Below are 15,340 nucleotides of genomic sequence, written 5' to 3'. Positions count from 1 at the left end.
CACTTTAATATTTCTGTCTCTCAGTATCTTTTCTAACACAGTAGTTCCTTTTTCTTGGGTCTTTACTACTGTTAAATGCTGGCTTCTTGCTCTCTTGTTCTTGCCCTTTCTGCCTGCTTCAGGCTTGGACAAACAGGAATCGCTTAGTGTTATCAGCACAGTCTTTGTGTGTCTTAATGAGCGTCAGGGCAAAGACAAAGAGGGAACACACACTCTGAGTGCAGTGTAAACACTAGATGCAGACTTAGAAATAGAAAGAAGGGGGGATCTTAAAACTAACACCGGCAAACAGCCAAAGGCAGGGGAAACTGACTGAAACCAAGAGAGAGAGGAAGTAAAAACCCATAGTAGAAGCAGTATGGCGGAGTCTTACTAGTTAATAATCTCAGAATAAGTGACCTGTGACATGTTGCTTAGGCAAAGCACGTGTATATTATTCAGAGTTATTCAGGGTTCATGTGTTGTGCACTCACTTATGTCAGTGTTTTTCAAATCTGTTTTGCTTTTTGCTTCATTGTGTCCAGCTTACACATAACAAGGAACAAAACTTCTGCTAATCTATTGTTTTTCAGTGATAATTAATCTGCCAAGTTTTACTTTGAACAGATTAATAATTTTTTTTATGTTAAAACACTGTAAAATCATATTTGTTGACTAATCTGTTAACTAATTGTTTCAGCTCTAATGAGCACTTCAAGGTTAATGAGAAAAACTTGGACTGGTCTGCCTTTTGGTGCAGATAAAAACATTCATGTAGTGTAGGGTCAAGGTCCTGCAATATTAGAGAAAGAGCCCCTGTGATCCAGCAATCCCCTGTGAGCAAACACTTGGATGTGGTGGTGAGGAAGAACTCCATTTTAACAGGAAGACCTCAGGCATTATAGGCCTAAGCCAGGCTGTGAGACGGGTTGGCCATCTGCCATGACTGGTTGGGGCAGGGTGAGCATAGAGGAAAAAGATTAGCATAGAGACAACAAACAACCCACATGAAAGACGTTTGGCTGGCTGGTGGGAACAGAAAGGGAGAGATCAGACTCACAGTTAATGTAATAGCGATTATATAAGGCCATACAGAGTAGAGGCAAGGTGCCCAGCACATCACCTAAACAGAACATTTCTGTGCATTTTAAAGACTTGATTCTCAAAATCTAACCCCATCATTGTCTTCAAATTGACTTTCCTTTTCAGAAAAAAAAAATGCTTTCCTTCAGGAGCTACATATTTAAATACTAATATACCTGACATACTATTATACTTGTAAATATTAGACATGTTTTTAACAATAATTCTTTAATAATCCTTAATAAACTCACTAATAAATCTCAGTGAAGTGAAATTCTGCATTACAAATAATAATTCATCTTTCCTTGGTGGTGTGCTAGCTTATACATTTTCCTGTCTTTTTTTTTTTTCTTTTTTCTTTTTCTTTTTTTGCCTGTCCCGTTTGGCTCTTTTCCCATCAGAATTATTGTCTAAAGGCGAAGAAAGATGCCCAACGGACTTACTTTACCAAATGGACCATCCCAGCCTTGCCGTAATGGTCTATTTGATTCACCTTTTATTGTTTCTTTTATTTTATTTTCACTTGCTAAATACGGGACAGACTTGACTGGGGAAAAGAAAGGGGAGAAAGAAAGAGGGAAAGAAAAACAGCGGGGAAGAGGGATGGGGATAAAGGGCAAAAAACAAAAACCAACAAAATAAGCAGAAAAAAATACATATATCAATCACCTGGATCACCTGTTGAGAAAGAAAAAAGAAAATAAGCAGAAGAAAAAAAAGAGCATTATAATAAACAACATCACGATAATCTATGGGAATATAACAGTAAATACTAAATATTAAACATTATTGTGTAGCACGTAAGATCGACAGCACACAGTGTGCTTTGAGGTAGGAGCCAAAAAGGGTGTAGTTTGTGTCTGTAAGCACCCGTGTGTACACCTGTGAGTGTTAGCGCACTTGTATTTAAAAGGTTCCTTCATGTAATGATGTGCTAGAGCAGTGGTTCCCAAACTTTTTTTGCTGGGCCCCCTTTGTTTTACAACAAAAATGCCCCCCCCCCCCCCCCCCCCCCCCCCGCGTGTGCACACGCACAAACACCACACGCAGTTACTGTCCCTCTATTTAGAAAGGCAGAGGCGTCACGGTGTGATTCTTTTACATGTAGTTGGTTCTTTTCCCTGTGTAATAATATTCAACATTGCAATCAATACATTTTCAAATAGAGAGAGTGAGATACTGTTTGTCCGTGATTTAGACAGGGGGAACAAATCGTGGCAGGATCAGCCTGATATTATTTGTATCCCGCTGTAACTTTACTGTATAAAGAGCTAACATCTCCAAAATGTCAGGAGTAGTTAGTCATTACAACAAGTGTTTGAACTAAAAATCAAGAATGTGGGATACTGTTTGCCCGTGATTTGAAGAGCCCAACACGTGCTCCCGACGAAGGGAAAACCAATTCTGCAGGGGAGACCTACCTTGGCACTTGTGCAGGTGAAACCAAAGGGCAGATATGCTTCACCATATTTTCTAGTCTTTGGCTTAGAATGAAGTTGATTTGGAAACATATTCAGCTATGCTTCATCTCCTGCTTTGCGTTTCTGTGGCCGCCCCGTGGTAGCAGTGTCCAAACCCTTTTCATACCGCGCCCCCCCTGCAATGGCCCCACACTTTGGGAAGGTCTGTGCTAGAGGGTGTGGGGAGCCACGGCCCCGTCCTCCAGGGCATGAAGCAGGTATGGAGGAGATCAAAACTCCAGGCATCCAGAGGCCCTCAGAACACAAGAGACCAAGGAAGACCAACAGAGGGGCAGCCGTGCCACTATCCCAGAAAGAGCTGAGGAGAGTCCCAGATGAGGGGTCACTCAGCAGCCGCGGAGCAGAAGCCAGGGGGGGTTGCAGTGACGTGCCCGTGAGCTCCGCCGGCAGCCAGCTGTGCCAGAGTGGCCGAGCCCCAGGCCGAGAGGCTGAGGGCTCCAGCCCCCGACAAGCAGCCACCAGGAATGAGCCGGTGTGTACCTGGACGCCCATCCCCGGACACAAAGAACCACCAATGCACCGATGTCTGAGGGCGTCTGCCACTGGCAGGGGAAGTGGTGGGGGGAGATAGGCCTCCATATCTTGAAGGGCCTGAGATGTCCCTAGAGAGGTGGCGTCTGATACCCGACCTGACATATGGACACAGACAAACAGGCACACACAGATACAAACATCCATTCCCATCCTCATGCTCTCATATGCAATTACTCAACACTCACCCAACGTGGAGACAGACATAAAGAGACACTGTACACACAATCACACTCTCCAAGCGTACTCTAAGCCCCAGGTCTAGGAACCCTTGCCCCTGGAGGGGGAAACTGCACCCAGACCCAGGTAGTGTTACCCTTTTCCCTGGGGTGGAGAGGAGCAGACTGCCCTGACTCGGCAGCAGCAGGGAGGCCCCACATTCCAGACCCCAATCGGACGGCCAACTCCTCCTCCCAGACCCCCGCTCCAACAGGCAACAGAGAACGGGGGTGTGTGAAGACTCCAAACCTCCCTCCGCCCGCGCATATGTAGTGTTGATGCATGCGTGTTCTAAGGTGCATTTAAAACCCAGGAGGGCATGGAGCTACCTGCCAGAGAGCAGCAGGTAAGCGCATAGCCCCTCCTGATAGCCCCCAATGTCTACGTGTATTTAAAATTGAGAGGTGGGCAACGACGCCAGGGGTGAGGTTGTACACTCTGATGGTCTTTTGGATTCCGTGTAGCGTGCCCACCCCCAAGATCCTATATGTATGTGTTATGAGAGTGTGAGTAATATGAATGTCTAAGTTGTGGGATAAAATTGAGGCACAGGCAGCCAGAAGGGGACAGAGGGGGGGATGCCTCCCCTGCACCCTGGTGACACACCTTTACCCCAAGGCCCTGCATGTGTGGGTGATTGTGGTGGAGCAGGAAGAGGGAGGCAGCTGGAGATGGCGAGGGAAGGAAGGGAGGGGCAAGTGACCCCTCCCTGGGGCCAGCTTCCCCGCTGACCCCAGTAGGCACCCCCATACTCCGCAACCCGCCAGGGAAAGGGGGCCCAGGCCCATTCGGACCGGGGCCCAGTTCAGCTGCGCCGCCCGGCCCCACCACAGAGAAAACTGCACCCACCCCGTCATCCACTCATCTTCCAGACTACACAAGACAACTGACGCCCAGGCTGAGATCTTCCTCCACCTCTCCTATATCTCCCCCTCCTGCAGAGTGAGTTCCTGAAGAGAGGAGACCTCCTGCAAGATGTAACAGCCTCCCCCACCAGTTGCCCCCCAGGTGGCTCGATGCACAGGCGGCACCCTGCGCCAGGGCCGGGCCCCCATACACCCACCCGCCCACAACCCCGGCGACACACCAACCAGGACCCAAGCTCCCAAGGCCCAGCCAGGGCCCCAGCCCAGAGACGGAGCACCCACAGAACCCCACGCCTGTCCCGGACCCACCCAGGGGCAGCCAGGCTACCAGGTCAGTAACCGTCAGGACAGACCCTCCCCTGGCCCCACTGCACGCAGCCACGAGGAAACCGTCACCTAAGAGCCAACAGAGCCCTTAATAGGCCATGACCGCAACCCCGGGTTGAGCCCTCCAAGGAAGATGCTCTTGGGGAATCCCCCGACGCCCCAAGCCTGTCTTACATTTGTATACATTTTTTTTTGTTGTAGAAAAACTTGAAAATACACTTCTTGTTCAACCTTTTTGTTGGAGCTGACATCTTTGCTGATATTGCACCACCTCTGCCACTACATGATTATTTCATCAGCCTCCTGTTGATGACACCAGTTGTGTATGTGGCTGAAAGTGGAGCAGTGCATTCCGCTCCACTTAAATCTGTCCAATACAATGTAGTCTAACGCTATCGCTGTCATGCTGCTCTGATGCGACTGCCCTTCATTCCTTATTTGGCTTTGCAAAGTCACATAGGCCATTAGGAGCGATCATGTTATAGTAGACATCAGTGCTAGTGGCAATTTTTATCCCAACATGCAGTTCTTGTTAATGGGACCACAGCATTCACTATCCCACTGTATCTCAACTATATCATCACCTGTTGTGTAGGTATATAAGAACCAGCATAGTACTTTATTGCACAGGAAGGAAGACTTGCTTGAAAATAGAAGTGAAGTGGTACAAATGATTTAAAGTGTCACCCTACACTGTAGACATTGTAGGCTTTTAGATGAAGTGTACTTAAAGTGAAAGATGTTGTGAAGTAGGCAGTAATTAAAAGATGGGGATAGTGGGCCATTCTACTCTGTTCTTTTGACCTAAATATTCTGAAGTTCTTTGAAACAAAGTAACTGACAACCAACAAAAGCATGAAAAAATGTTCACTGAAGCAAATATGCAGGGTGCTGCTACGCTTGTACTAGTGGTGTTTATTATAGCGGAGTAAAACTCTTGACTGAAAAAAATACATCACTTCAGCTCACCGATCCTTAGGCTTGTATGACTGACCATCTTTAAGGGGAGCTTTATTCCTCCTTGGGCGTGATCGCATTTCAAGGAAAAGGCATTCGTTTGGTTTCAGCTTGTATTAAATAGCCTAGTCCAGCGGTCTCCAACCCTTTTTTCCCCCACGGACCGGTTTATGCCGACAATATTTTCATGGACCGACCTTTAAGGTGTCGCGCATAAATACAACAAAATAAAACTAGTACTGGTACCAAAAAAAAAGAAACTTTATTCATAACACACGTGAAAAGACCAAGGAAAACCGAGTAAACGATAAAAACGATAACAAAATAACGCTGAAAACCGATAAAAACCCTGAAAACTATACATTTCACACCTGAGCCTCAACTCTCGCGGCCCGGTACCAAACGACTCACGTACCGGTCCGAGGCCTGGGGGTTGGGGACCGCTGGCCTAGTCTATCTCCTCCTTAATGGGTGGGCCAATCTGAATAAAACTTTGCACAAACAACGCCATGCATATAGCAATTATGTACATCTATATGTTTTTATGTTTATTATAAATACCAACTCTTTTGAGTTTCCTATACATTACGTTCATTTCATCATAAACCTGCAAATGCATTGTTACGTTTTCCATTTGCATTTGATTCATGTCACATGTTCAGCGTATGTCAACCAAATGTAACATGTAACCAAATTTTGCATTCATACTGGAATTTGTTCAACTCGCCACTAAATGTGAAATGAAGAATTTGAAAAAGTGCCCAGAGAGCACATAGGGTGGGTTTTTGCAAGCATTTATAATTAAGTAATAAGTGTCTCTGACTGCTTTGATATTCCGTCTGTCATCCAAGGGGGTGGGTTTGTTTTACTACTATTTCTGGATTACAAAGGCACTCAATTACCACAGTAGGTTCTGCCCTTCCTGGTTTCCACAAAACAAGATAAGGAAAGTGCTGGCCACACTAAACAAGTACTGTCCCTGTTTAATTAAATGTCTTGATTGTGTAAATAAACTACTTATATTTTGTTTGTTTATATTAGTCAAAGTTTTGGGGAAACAAGCACAGAGTTGGTATTAATTTCTATTTTCTAACCTCATTTTTGTCACTTCTGTTCCAATCCCAAGCACAACTATGTTGTATGAGTGATTGAAGTACATGCTGCATGTATGAAATCACCAGACTTACAATAATGTAAAAGTAAAAAGCAATGTTAGTTAATTAACTAATAATTAATTAATATCATGTCTCAGATAATTTCCAACATGTGACATATATGGCAGTTAATGTGTGAAAATAGCCTTGTTTTGCTTTTTCCTCCCAAAATTTTGGGTTTAGTTGGGGTTGCCCATATGTGCTATACATTGTAAATCTTAGTCCTCTGGTGGAAATAAAACCCAAAAGCTGTAAAAACCTGTTAATTTAAAGGTTCCTGTGTATTCTTGTAAACAAATAGAAGTTACATTTGCATGTATTTTTTCCATTAACATATAATGTTCATTTTTGTTTTTGTGCATGTTTTGAGTTTATATGGCTCCCATCTTAAACAGTTCTCCCTTTTAAAAGAAGTTGGATCTCAGTGGGGCTTCCTGGTTAAATGAAAGAACTAATAATTGTATGTGGTGTGGTGAGATTAATAAAACATTTAAAAGCCCTTTATTAAATGTTTTGTCACATGTACAGCATGTGTGCAGGTGTTTTCCAGTCTTATTTGGTTTTGTTTGTTACGTTGCTATATTTTAACACCATGTGTGTTAAGGGAGTGTTTCTCTGTAATTTATTTAAAATCAAATCTGTAATGGTTCTTGGATGTATTACATGTGCCTGATAGAGCCCATCTTCTACTTGCACACCTCAAATCTTACCCCCCCCCCCCCCCCCCTTTTTTTTTTTTTTCCTGTGTCTTCTCAATGTCCAGCTGAATGTTTTTCTAACCAATCTGTTATTTCCAGTCTGTCAGAGAACCTTCTCGTGCTACCACATGGATATCATGTGTGCGTGGGGGTGGTATTGCTTTTCCAGAGTTAGCTTTTAAAAAAATAGCAGGAATACTCCTCTGTTCTCAGCCATCTTACACATTACATTTGAAAACACAAACACATTTTAATATTTTTTCATACTCAATAATCTGTTAATTACCTTGTGGCTTATTAGGCTGCAGAGCTCAGTGGTCATTTTGCTCTTTCGGTGACAGGCTATTTTTATAGCCCAGCATTTTTCCACCAGTTGTGCAAAATGTATTGCAGTGGTTGCATTTGGGTGTTTGCCACAGAGGTTACTTACACTCTGTGTTGCTTTGCCTGCTTATTGCGCTCCTAAAATAGCGTCCAGTCTACCACCACAGGTATTTCTAGAGTCAGAGAGTTCACCTCCTTGTCACGTGTAGGTCAGTGGGCTATCAGGTCAAGATCTAATACTGTACTGCATCCTAATATGCACAGGTGTTTGTAGGAATAGCTGACACATGAACTTGTTTGCTGTTATGTTTGGGGTCATGGATTCAGTTCTCTCCCTGATTCTGCTATTAGATTTAAGGAACCTCTTCCAATATTCCCCAGTAAAGGTTTCCTTAAATACATTTCCTGTTAATAAAGTAGGTCATTATAGAAGTGTTTCAGCTATGCCAAATCTTGCTCATTTCATAGCTGTATCCTGCAATTAAAGCTTGCTGTGCTGTATCTTGTACCATCAAACTGCTCTGTAGCAAGATGGTCTTTGAATGAGATCAGGCTAGAAGCTTTCCAATAGCTGACTTCTTTCTGTGTGAGTAGCCTATCAGTGGTATAAAGGGCTTTTTGGTTTGTGTATGCGTTCTTTGGTGAGTGTGTCTAGACTGGATACTGTGAGTGTGTGCTCTTGTACACATATGATAACAAATGTTTTGTGTGGGCCACAGCAGAGCCTAGAAACATTCCTCCCTGTGAGAAACATTACTCACATTTTGGGCATCACGGCTACTTTGACTGCAAAGTAAACATGCTGATATGAGTGTTAACAAATGGAGCATACCATTTGTTCACATTATTATTGATGTTATTTGATAAGTTAGTAGATAGGAGATAAGTCTTAAAGTCAGTAAAAAGTCTTTGATAATATGAAAAATATGGGACAGTGTATGCAATACAATAAAAACAGTACACACTGATTTGCAAATCTCATAAAACCCATAGTTTATTCACAACACAACAAGAAAATATTTAAACTGGGATAGTGTAACATTTAAAAAAAAAAAGGTGGTGGCAGTAACACATCTCAAAAGTTTACATGGGGCAACAAAAAGCTGGAAAGTAAGCGGTACTAAGACGAAAAAGCTGGCAGAATAGTTTCTGTCTAATTAGGTTAATTGTCAACAGGTTAGTAACATGATTGGGTATGACAAGAACATCTTAGAGGCAGAGATTTAAAGAATTAAAGATGGGCAGAGGTTCACCAGTCTGAAAAGCTGCATTTACAAATGGTGGAAAAATGTGCAAAATTTGAATATCTCATCATCTACAGTACATAATTTCAACAAATCCTATGAATTTGGAAAAATCTGTGTGCAAGTGACAATGCCAAAAATCAGTATCTGATGTCTATATTATTTAGGCTCTCAGGTGGCCCTGCATTAAAAACAGGCATGATTCTTTCATGGAAGTCACTGTTTGGGTTCACTTCCAGAAACATTGTTTTATCGTCAGAAATTTAAAATTCTTTTTGGAAAACCTGGACAGAATGTCCTCTGGGATAAATAGGAGAGGGACCATCAATCTCTGATGGTACAGGAGTGCATCATTGCCTGTGGAAAGGCAACGTCAACGCTAGATCTCCACAGTGGTAAACATGGCCCTGTCCCTACTTTTTTGAGATGTGTTGCTGACATTAAATTCTTGACATTTAACAGCGTCTCACCTAACTGTAACCTTATGGGGTTATATATTTGTATATTTATATTTTGTGTAGTCTTCGTATATTCTTCACCACCTTTTATTCTCCTTCTTTGTCCTCTGTCTTTAGACAAATGAGTGGAACAAAAATGATGAACGCTTGCTTGCTGCAGTGGAGCATGGCGAGGTTGAGAAAGTCTCATCCCTTCTTGCCAAGAAAGGTGCCAATCCTGTAAAGCTGGACAGTGAAGGCAAATCAGCGTAAGTGGTCTTGGACTTATCCACTTACTTTTTTCTGATGGTATTTAAATGTTTATGTTTCCAGTGCAAGAATTCCATCTGATTCTCCTGAGGTGACGATAAAGTCAAAGCATAATTTTTGCTTAAAATAAAAACTAATTTGTTGATATAGACACACAGAGATCACAGTCTGCAGTGCCTTTTGTAGAATGAGGATGACATGGGGGAAGCAAACTGACTTGAGGCTGCAAACCAGAGAAATGCATTAAGTGTTGACACCAACATGGTTTTATGTCTAGCAAGCTTGCACATGTTTTAAAATAAATATCCAGCAAAGCACAGTGAATTTTCTCATTTCCTTTCAATTCAAAGATTAAACATATGTCTATACTACAGTGGGGCAAAAAAGTATTTAGTCAGCCACCGATTGTGCAAGTTCCCCCACTTAAAATGATGACAGAGGTCAGTAATTTGCACCAGAGGTACACTTCAACTGTGAGAGACAGAATGTGAAAAAAAAATCCATGAATTCACATGGTAGGATTTGTAAAGAATTTATTCGTAAATCAGGGTGGAAAATAAGTATTTGGTCAATAACAAAAATACAACTCAATACTTTGTAACATAACCTTTGTTGGCAATAACAGAGGTCAAACGTTTACTATAGGTCTTTACCAGGTTTGCACACACAGTAGCTGGTATTTTGGCCCATTCCTCCATGCAGATCTTCTCAAGAGCAGTGATGTTTTGGGGCTGTCGCCGAGAAACACGGACTTTCAACTCCCGCCACAGATTTTCTATGGGGTTGAGGTCTGGAGACTGGCTAGGCCACTCCAGGACTTTCAAATGCTTCTTACGGAGCCACTCCTTTGTTGCCCGGGCGGTGTGTTTTGGATCATTGTCATGTTGGAAGACCCAGCCTCGTTTCATCTTCAAAGTTCTCACTGATGGAAGGAGGTTTTGGCTCAAAATCTCACGATACTTGGCCCCATTCATTCTGTCCTTAACACGGATCAGTCGTCCTGTCCCCTTGGCAGAAAAACAGCCCCATAGCATGATGTTTCCACCCCCATGCTTCACAGTAGGTATGGTGTTCTTGGGATGCAACTCAGTATTCTTCTTCCTCCAAACACGACGAGTTGAGTTTATACCAAAAAGTTCTACTTTGGTTTCATCTGACCACATGACATTCTCCCAATCCTCTGCTGTATCATCCATGTGCTCTCTGGCAAACTTCAGACGGGCCTGGACATGCACTGGCTTCAGCAGCGGAACACGTCTGGCACTGCGGGATTTGATTCCCTGCCGTTGTAGTGTGTTACTGATGGTGACCTTTGTTACTTTGGTCCCAGCTCTCTGCAGGTCATTCACCAGGTCCCCCCGTGTGGTTCTGGGATCTTTGCTCACCGTTCTCATGATCATTTTGACCCCACGGGATGAGATCTTGCGTGGAGCCCCAGATCGAGGGAGATTATCAGTGGTCTTGTATGTCTTCCATTTTCTGATGATTGCTCCCACAGTTGATTTTTTCACACCAAGCTGCTTGCCTATTGTAGATTCACTCTTCCCAGTCTGGTGCAGGTCTACAATTCTTTTCCTGGTGTCCTTCGAAAGCTCTTTGGTCTTGGCCATGGCGGAGTTTGGAGTCTGACTGGTTGAGGCTGTGGACAGGTGTCTTTTATACAGATGATGAGGTCAAACAGGTGCCATTCATACAGGTAACGAGTGGGGGACAGAAAAGCTTCTTACAGAAGACGTTACAGGTCTGTGAGAGCCAGGGATTTTCCTTGTTTGAGGTGACCAAATACTTATTTTCCACCCTGATTTACGAATAAATTCTTTACAAATCCTACCATGTGAATTCATGGATTTTTTTTTCACATTCTGTCTCTCACAGTTGAAGTGTACCTCTGGTGCAAATTACTGACCTCTGTCATCATTTTAAGTGGGGGAACTTGCACAATCGGTGGCTGACTAAATACTTTTTTGCCCCACTGTATATGCTCAGATTCTCAAGTAATGGCCTTATATAACTGCTTTCATGCTCCACAGCACAGTTTTAAAAATGAATGGCCAATCTAAAAATATGTCTCTTTTACTTTTTCTTGAAACGGTGACATTCATTCAGCCTCTCTGAGATTCTATGTTTTGAAAGCAAGTTCACTTCCGCAGAGCCAGTGGAGGTTACTGTTGCGTCACTGCTTAGTATTAGTGATAACGCAGAGGCTTGTGTTAATATTTGACCCTTTTCTTTTTTTCTGAAACTCAACACCTCTGACCTCGATTTGTAGAGCAGCTCTCACAAAGCCAGGAAAATCAAATCTCAGGAATAAATGCTGTGAAAAACAAATATGTATGTTTTCATTTATTTTCCCATTCACCTGTAGTTCACATCCTTGGCCTTTTTCCTCTGTGTGCTGCTAGAACATAGAAACACACATCCTAATGCATGCAAAGCCTTTGTAAGTCATGGAAAATGTGTGGGCTTGGAATCGCAATGCTCCGATCTTTTCAGCACGCACGAAGGGGGAGTCTACAGTATCTCTATGGTGATAAAACCTGACAGAAAGGCATGTAGACATACTTGTGTGTTTGTGTGTGTGAATGTGTATCCTACACACACACTGATGGAAGGCTGAGCTTGCCCTCCCCCCGTTCATCTTACTGAGGTGGAAAGAGGTCGTATTGATCATTTGCTGCATGCATATGCACAAACCTGCGCACACAGTGCATACACAGGGCAATTTTTTTTTGCATACGCAGTCATATCGACTTACAGCATTCCTGCTCACGAGTCAGCGCTTTACAAGTTTTTCTAGAAATGGTCAGTAAATGGGTATATATTGCAAGAACTGAAGCTGTGCCCAATAACTGCTTTTAATTATTTTTTTTTGCTATAGTTAAAGCTTCCCTAAAATACTATCACTTCCAGGCTTATCCGTTGCTTTTATCAGTGCTGACATGTTTTTCTGGCAGTTGCATATTGCAAAACAGTGGCAGTGGAGTTTTTGCATACCTGGGTCACGTAAATACCTTCTTCTACTGTAAGACTGCCTGAAACACTGACAGTCAAAAAGCTCTGTAGACCTACTTTTTTCTTCTCCATGGTGAATATTAATTAAGAAATCTATATTTCACTTTCAATAAAGGGTCTGATCTGTAAGCATAATTAATACTGGCTTTTGTATCAACAAGATCAAATCTCATACTCGTTACACGGTTTAAAAAAAAAATTGTTTGACCCTTTGGGAAGTGCACGTATTTTGTTTCATGTTGAGTTGGAGCAGAAGAGGTGCTCCCATGCCTTTCTGCTAAATATAAAGTTACAGCTTTTAGCTGATTGGTTGAGCATAAAGACCAGAGGCAGAAGGAAACAGCTAGACTGGGTCTGTCCAAAGTCTGTAAATTCTAAATAAAACAGCCTCTAATTAACACACATGCTTAAAAAAAAAAGAAAAAAGAAACAAAAATCAAGAGGAGGCTCTAGGAAGACGCTGAGTCGGCTAAGTTGCTGAGAGGGATTAAAGAAACTAAGCATAAGCGTATTACATTATAAGGACCAGAGCGTCGTATTTAACAGATATGGGAGTAGTTTAATCTTCTCATCTAAACTTGGGCGAGTGAGCAAATAACTTTATTTCCTAAAATGTAAAAACTTTTAATTGGAGACTAAGAAATCACTCTTCAGTGTAATTTAGAGTGGTAGATGGAGGACTAGTGTGGCCGAGCAATCAGAAAAGTAGATGAACGTTTTATTATTATTTTTTTTTATCTTTTATTTGCACTCACTGCTGCAGCATAAGGTCCTCACCAGAGCTGTACCATGTTTTATTATATTTGTAAAACTGTTAAAAGCATATGTGTTGCTGTAAAACTACTGGCAACAAAGTACTGTGTGTGTAATTTGTTCTTTTAATTGTGTGTGTGTGTGTGTGTGCGTGTGTGCGCGTGTGTGTGTGCGTGTGTGCGTGCGTGTGTGTGTGCGTGCGTGCGTGCGTGTGTAGTCTTCATGTAGCTGCTGCTCGTGGTCAGATAGACTGCCTCTCTTTCATCTTGGCTCATGGAGCTGACCTGTCAGTCACTGATGCTGCTGGTATGTATAGCTATGTTCACTATAACTTAAAAAATAGTTTCTGCATATATTTGAGAGTTTCCCTCTATAAATACTGTAACATGAACAGTTCTCTTTTTCCCCTTTGTGTAGGTTTTAGTCCTTTACACCTGGCTGCCAAAAACAACCACACCGAATGCTGCAGAAAACTCATTCAGGTAAAGCTCATGAAATGAAGTTGAGTTTTATTAAGTTAAAACAATTTAATTTCCCTCCCCAAATGCCTTTGAATTAAAAAGAAATTGATTCAGTCTGTCAAGCCAGATATTTAAAATACATATACCCTGGTCTCTCAGTGTTAAGATGAGACATAGTGATCCCCAACCCTGGACCGGGAGAGTTGAGGCTTGGGTGTGAAATTTATAGTTTTCAGGGTTTTTATCGTTTTTTTATCGTTATTTTTTTTTTTTTAGCATTTTTAATGTTAACTCGATTTCCCTGGGTCTTTTCCTGTGTGTTATGAATAAATCTTCCCATTTTTTGTATTGGTACTGGTGTTATTTTGTTGTATTTTTCCACGACACCTTAAAGGCCAGCCTGTGAAAATATTGTCGGACATAAACTGGTCCATGGCGCAAAAAAGGTTGCTGACATAGTTCTTAATATAAGGGCTATAAATTATGTTGGGTATAAATGATTAGGCAACATGACTTCAAGATGTGTTATACAACAAAGAACTGATATAAATATTAACTTAAGATTGTTTTGATTGTGACTGTCAGTGTCACCCAGCAGGACCACTTGTTCTTGTTTATGAATAACAGTGTGTGAAACCCACATCTTGAATCATGTTACTGTTCAGTGAAGATGCCTGAAACCAAAAAATTTTATTGCTTCATTTCTTCAATCTGCTGATTCTTGTGTGTGCGTGTTTGGGTTTTGGTCAGCAGATCTTAGCAGAGACACACACACACATCCAGCTTTGATCTGCTGACCTCACTTCCTCGTGACAGTCGGCAGCATCTCAGCAACATGCACCTGCCTGATCAAATAGTCATTCAAGTCTTTTTGTATATAGCAAAACACAGTACTGTGAAAAAGAGAAGAACCAAAAACATTCAGTCATATATTGTTGTGACGTTGGACCCCAACACCGGCCTGGGAGCTCATCATGCCAGCCCTCCTCTGCAGTGGGCCAGAGACCACACCCGCACCACAATTGTTTACTGCAGATGTATGAATTTATAGTATAATCTCATATTGCATGAAATTGCATTTGCCTGAAGCACCACTGGCAAACAGATTGTGGCATCAGTTCCTCAGATAATAAACTCCAGTGTGTATACACAGTTTATAAAAAAATTTTTAAATTAAGCAAGCAACACACAGATACTTCAAACCAAATTTAAAACGTATATTTTGAGTTGTTTGGGGCCTTTCATGATTTCACTTGATTAACAATAGTCATTGCATATGCTGTATGCGTATACTGTATGCTATTGTTACTAATAACTTTCCCACTTTATCCAGAGTAAATGTCCTATCGATGCTGTAGATGGATCAGGAAAGACTGCTCTGCATCACGCTAGTAAGTATATCAGGATCTTGAGAGTCACTGATTTAAAAAAAACAATAAAAAATAAAAAATAGGATGCTATGCTTTGAAAAGGATCTGGAATAATATCTACTAGTTTTAAGCTCTAATTTTATTTGAATAAAATCATCATCATATTTGGTCGTA

The 15,340-nt window shown here is 41.9% G+C and overlaps 1 protein-coding gene across 2 annotated transcripts in view; it reads left to right on the top strand.

Moving 5' to 3' along the window:
• The window catches only part of rai14 (retinoic acid induced 14), a 54,399-nt gene that overhangs the window by 16,913 nt on the left and 22,146 nt on the right, over positions 1-15,340 (top strand). For both annotated transcript variants that reach the window (XM_087843643.1, XM_035906990.2), the window contains exons 3-6: positions 9,439-9,569; positions 13,553-13,641; positions 13,753-13,817; positions 15,130-15,187. In XM_087843643.1, the coding sequence (XP_087699769.1) occupies positions 9,439-9,569; positions 13,553-13,641; positions 13,753-13,817; positions 15,130-15,187 (343 nt within the window). The remainder of the gene's footprint in view (positions 1-9,438; positions 9,570-13,552; positions 13,642-13,752; positions 13,818-15,129; positions 15,188-15,340) is intronic.

This window comes from Neolamprologus brichardi, chromosome 7, assembly GCF_056152115.1.
Source record: "Neolamprologus brichardi isolate AB-2024 chromosome 7, ASM5615211v1, whole genome shotgun sequence".
Classification (NCBI taxonomy): Eukaryota; Metazoa; Chordata; class Actinopteri; order Cichliformes; family Cichlidae; genus Neolamprologus; species Neolamprologus brichardi.
Note: the sequence above shows the minus strand (reverse complement) of the source record. Positions and strands in the feature narration are given on the sequence as shown.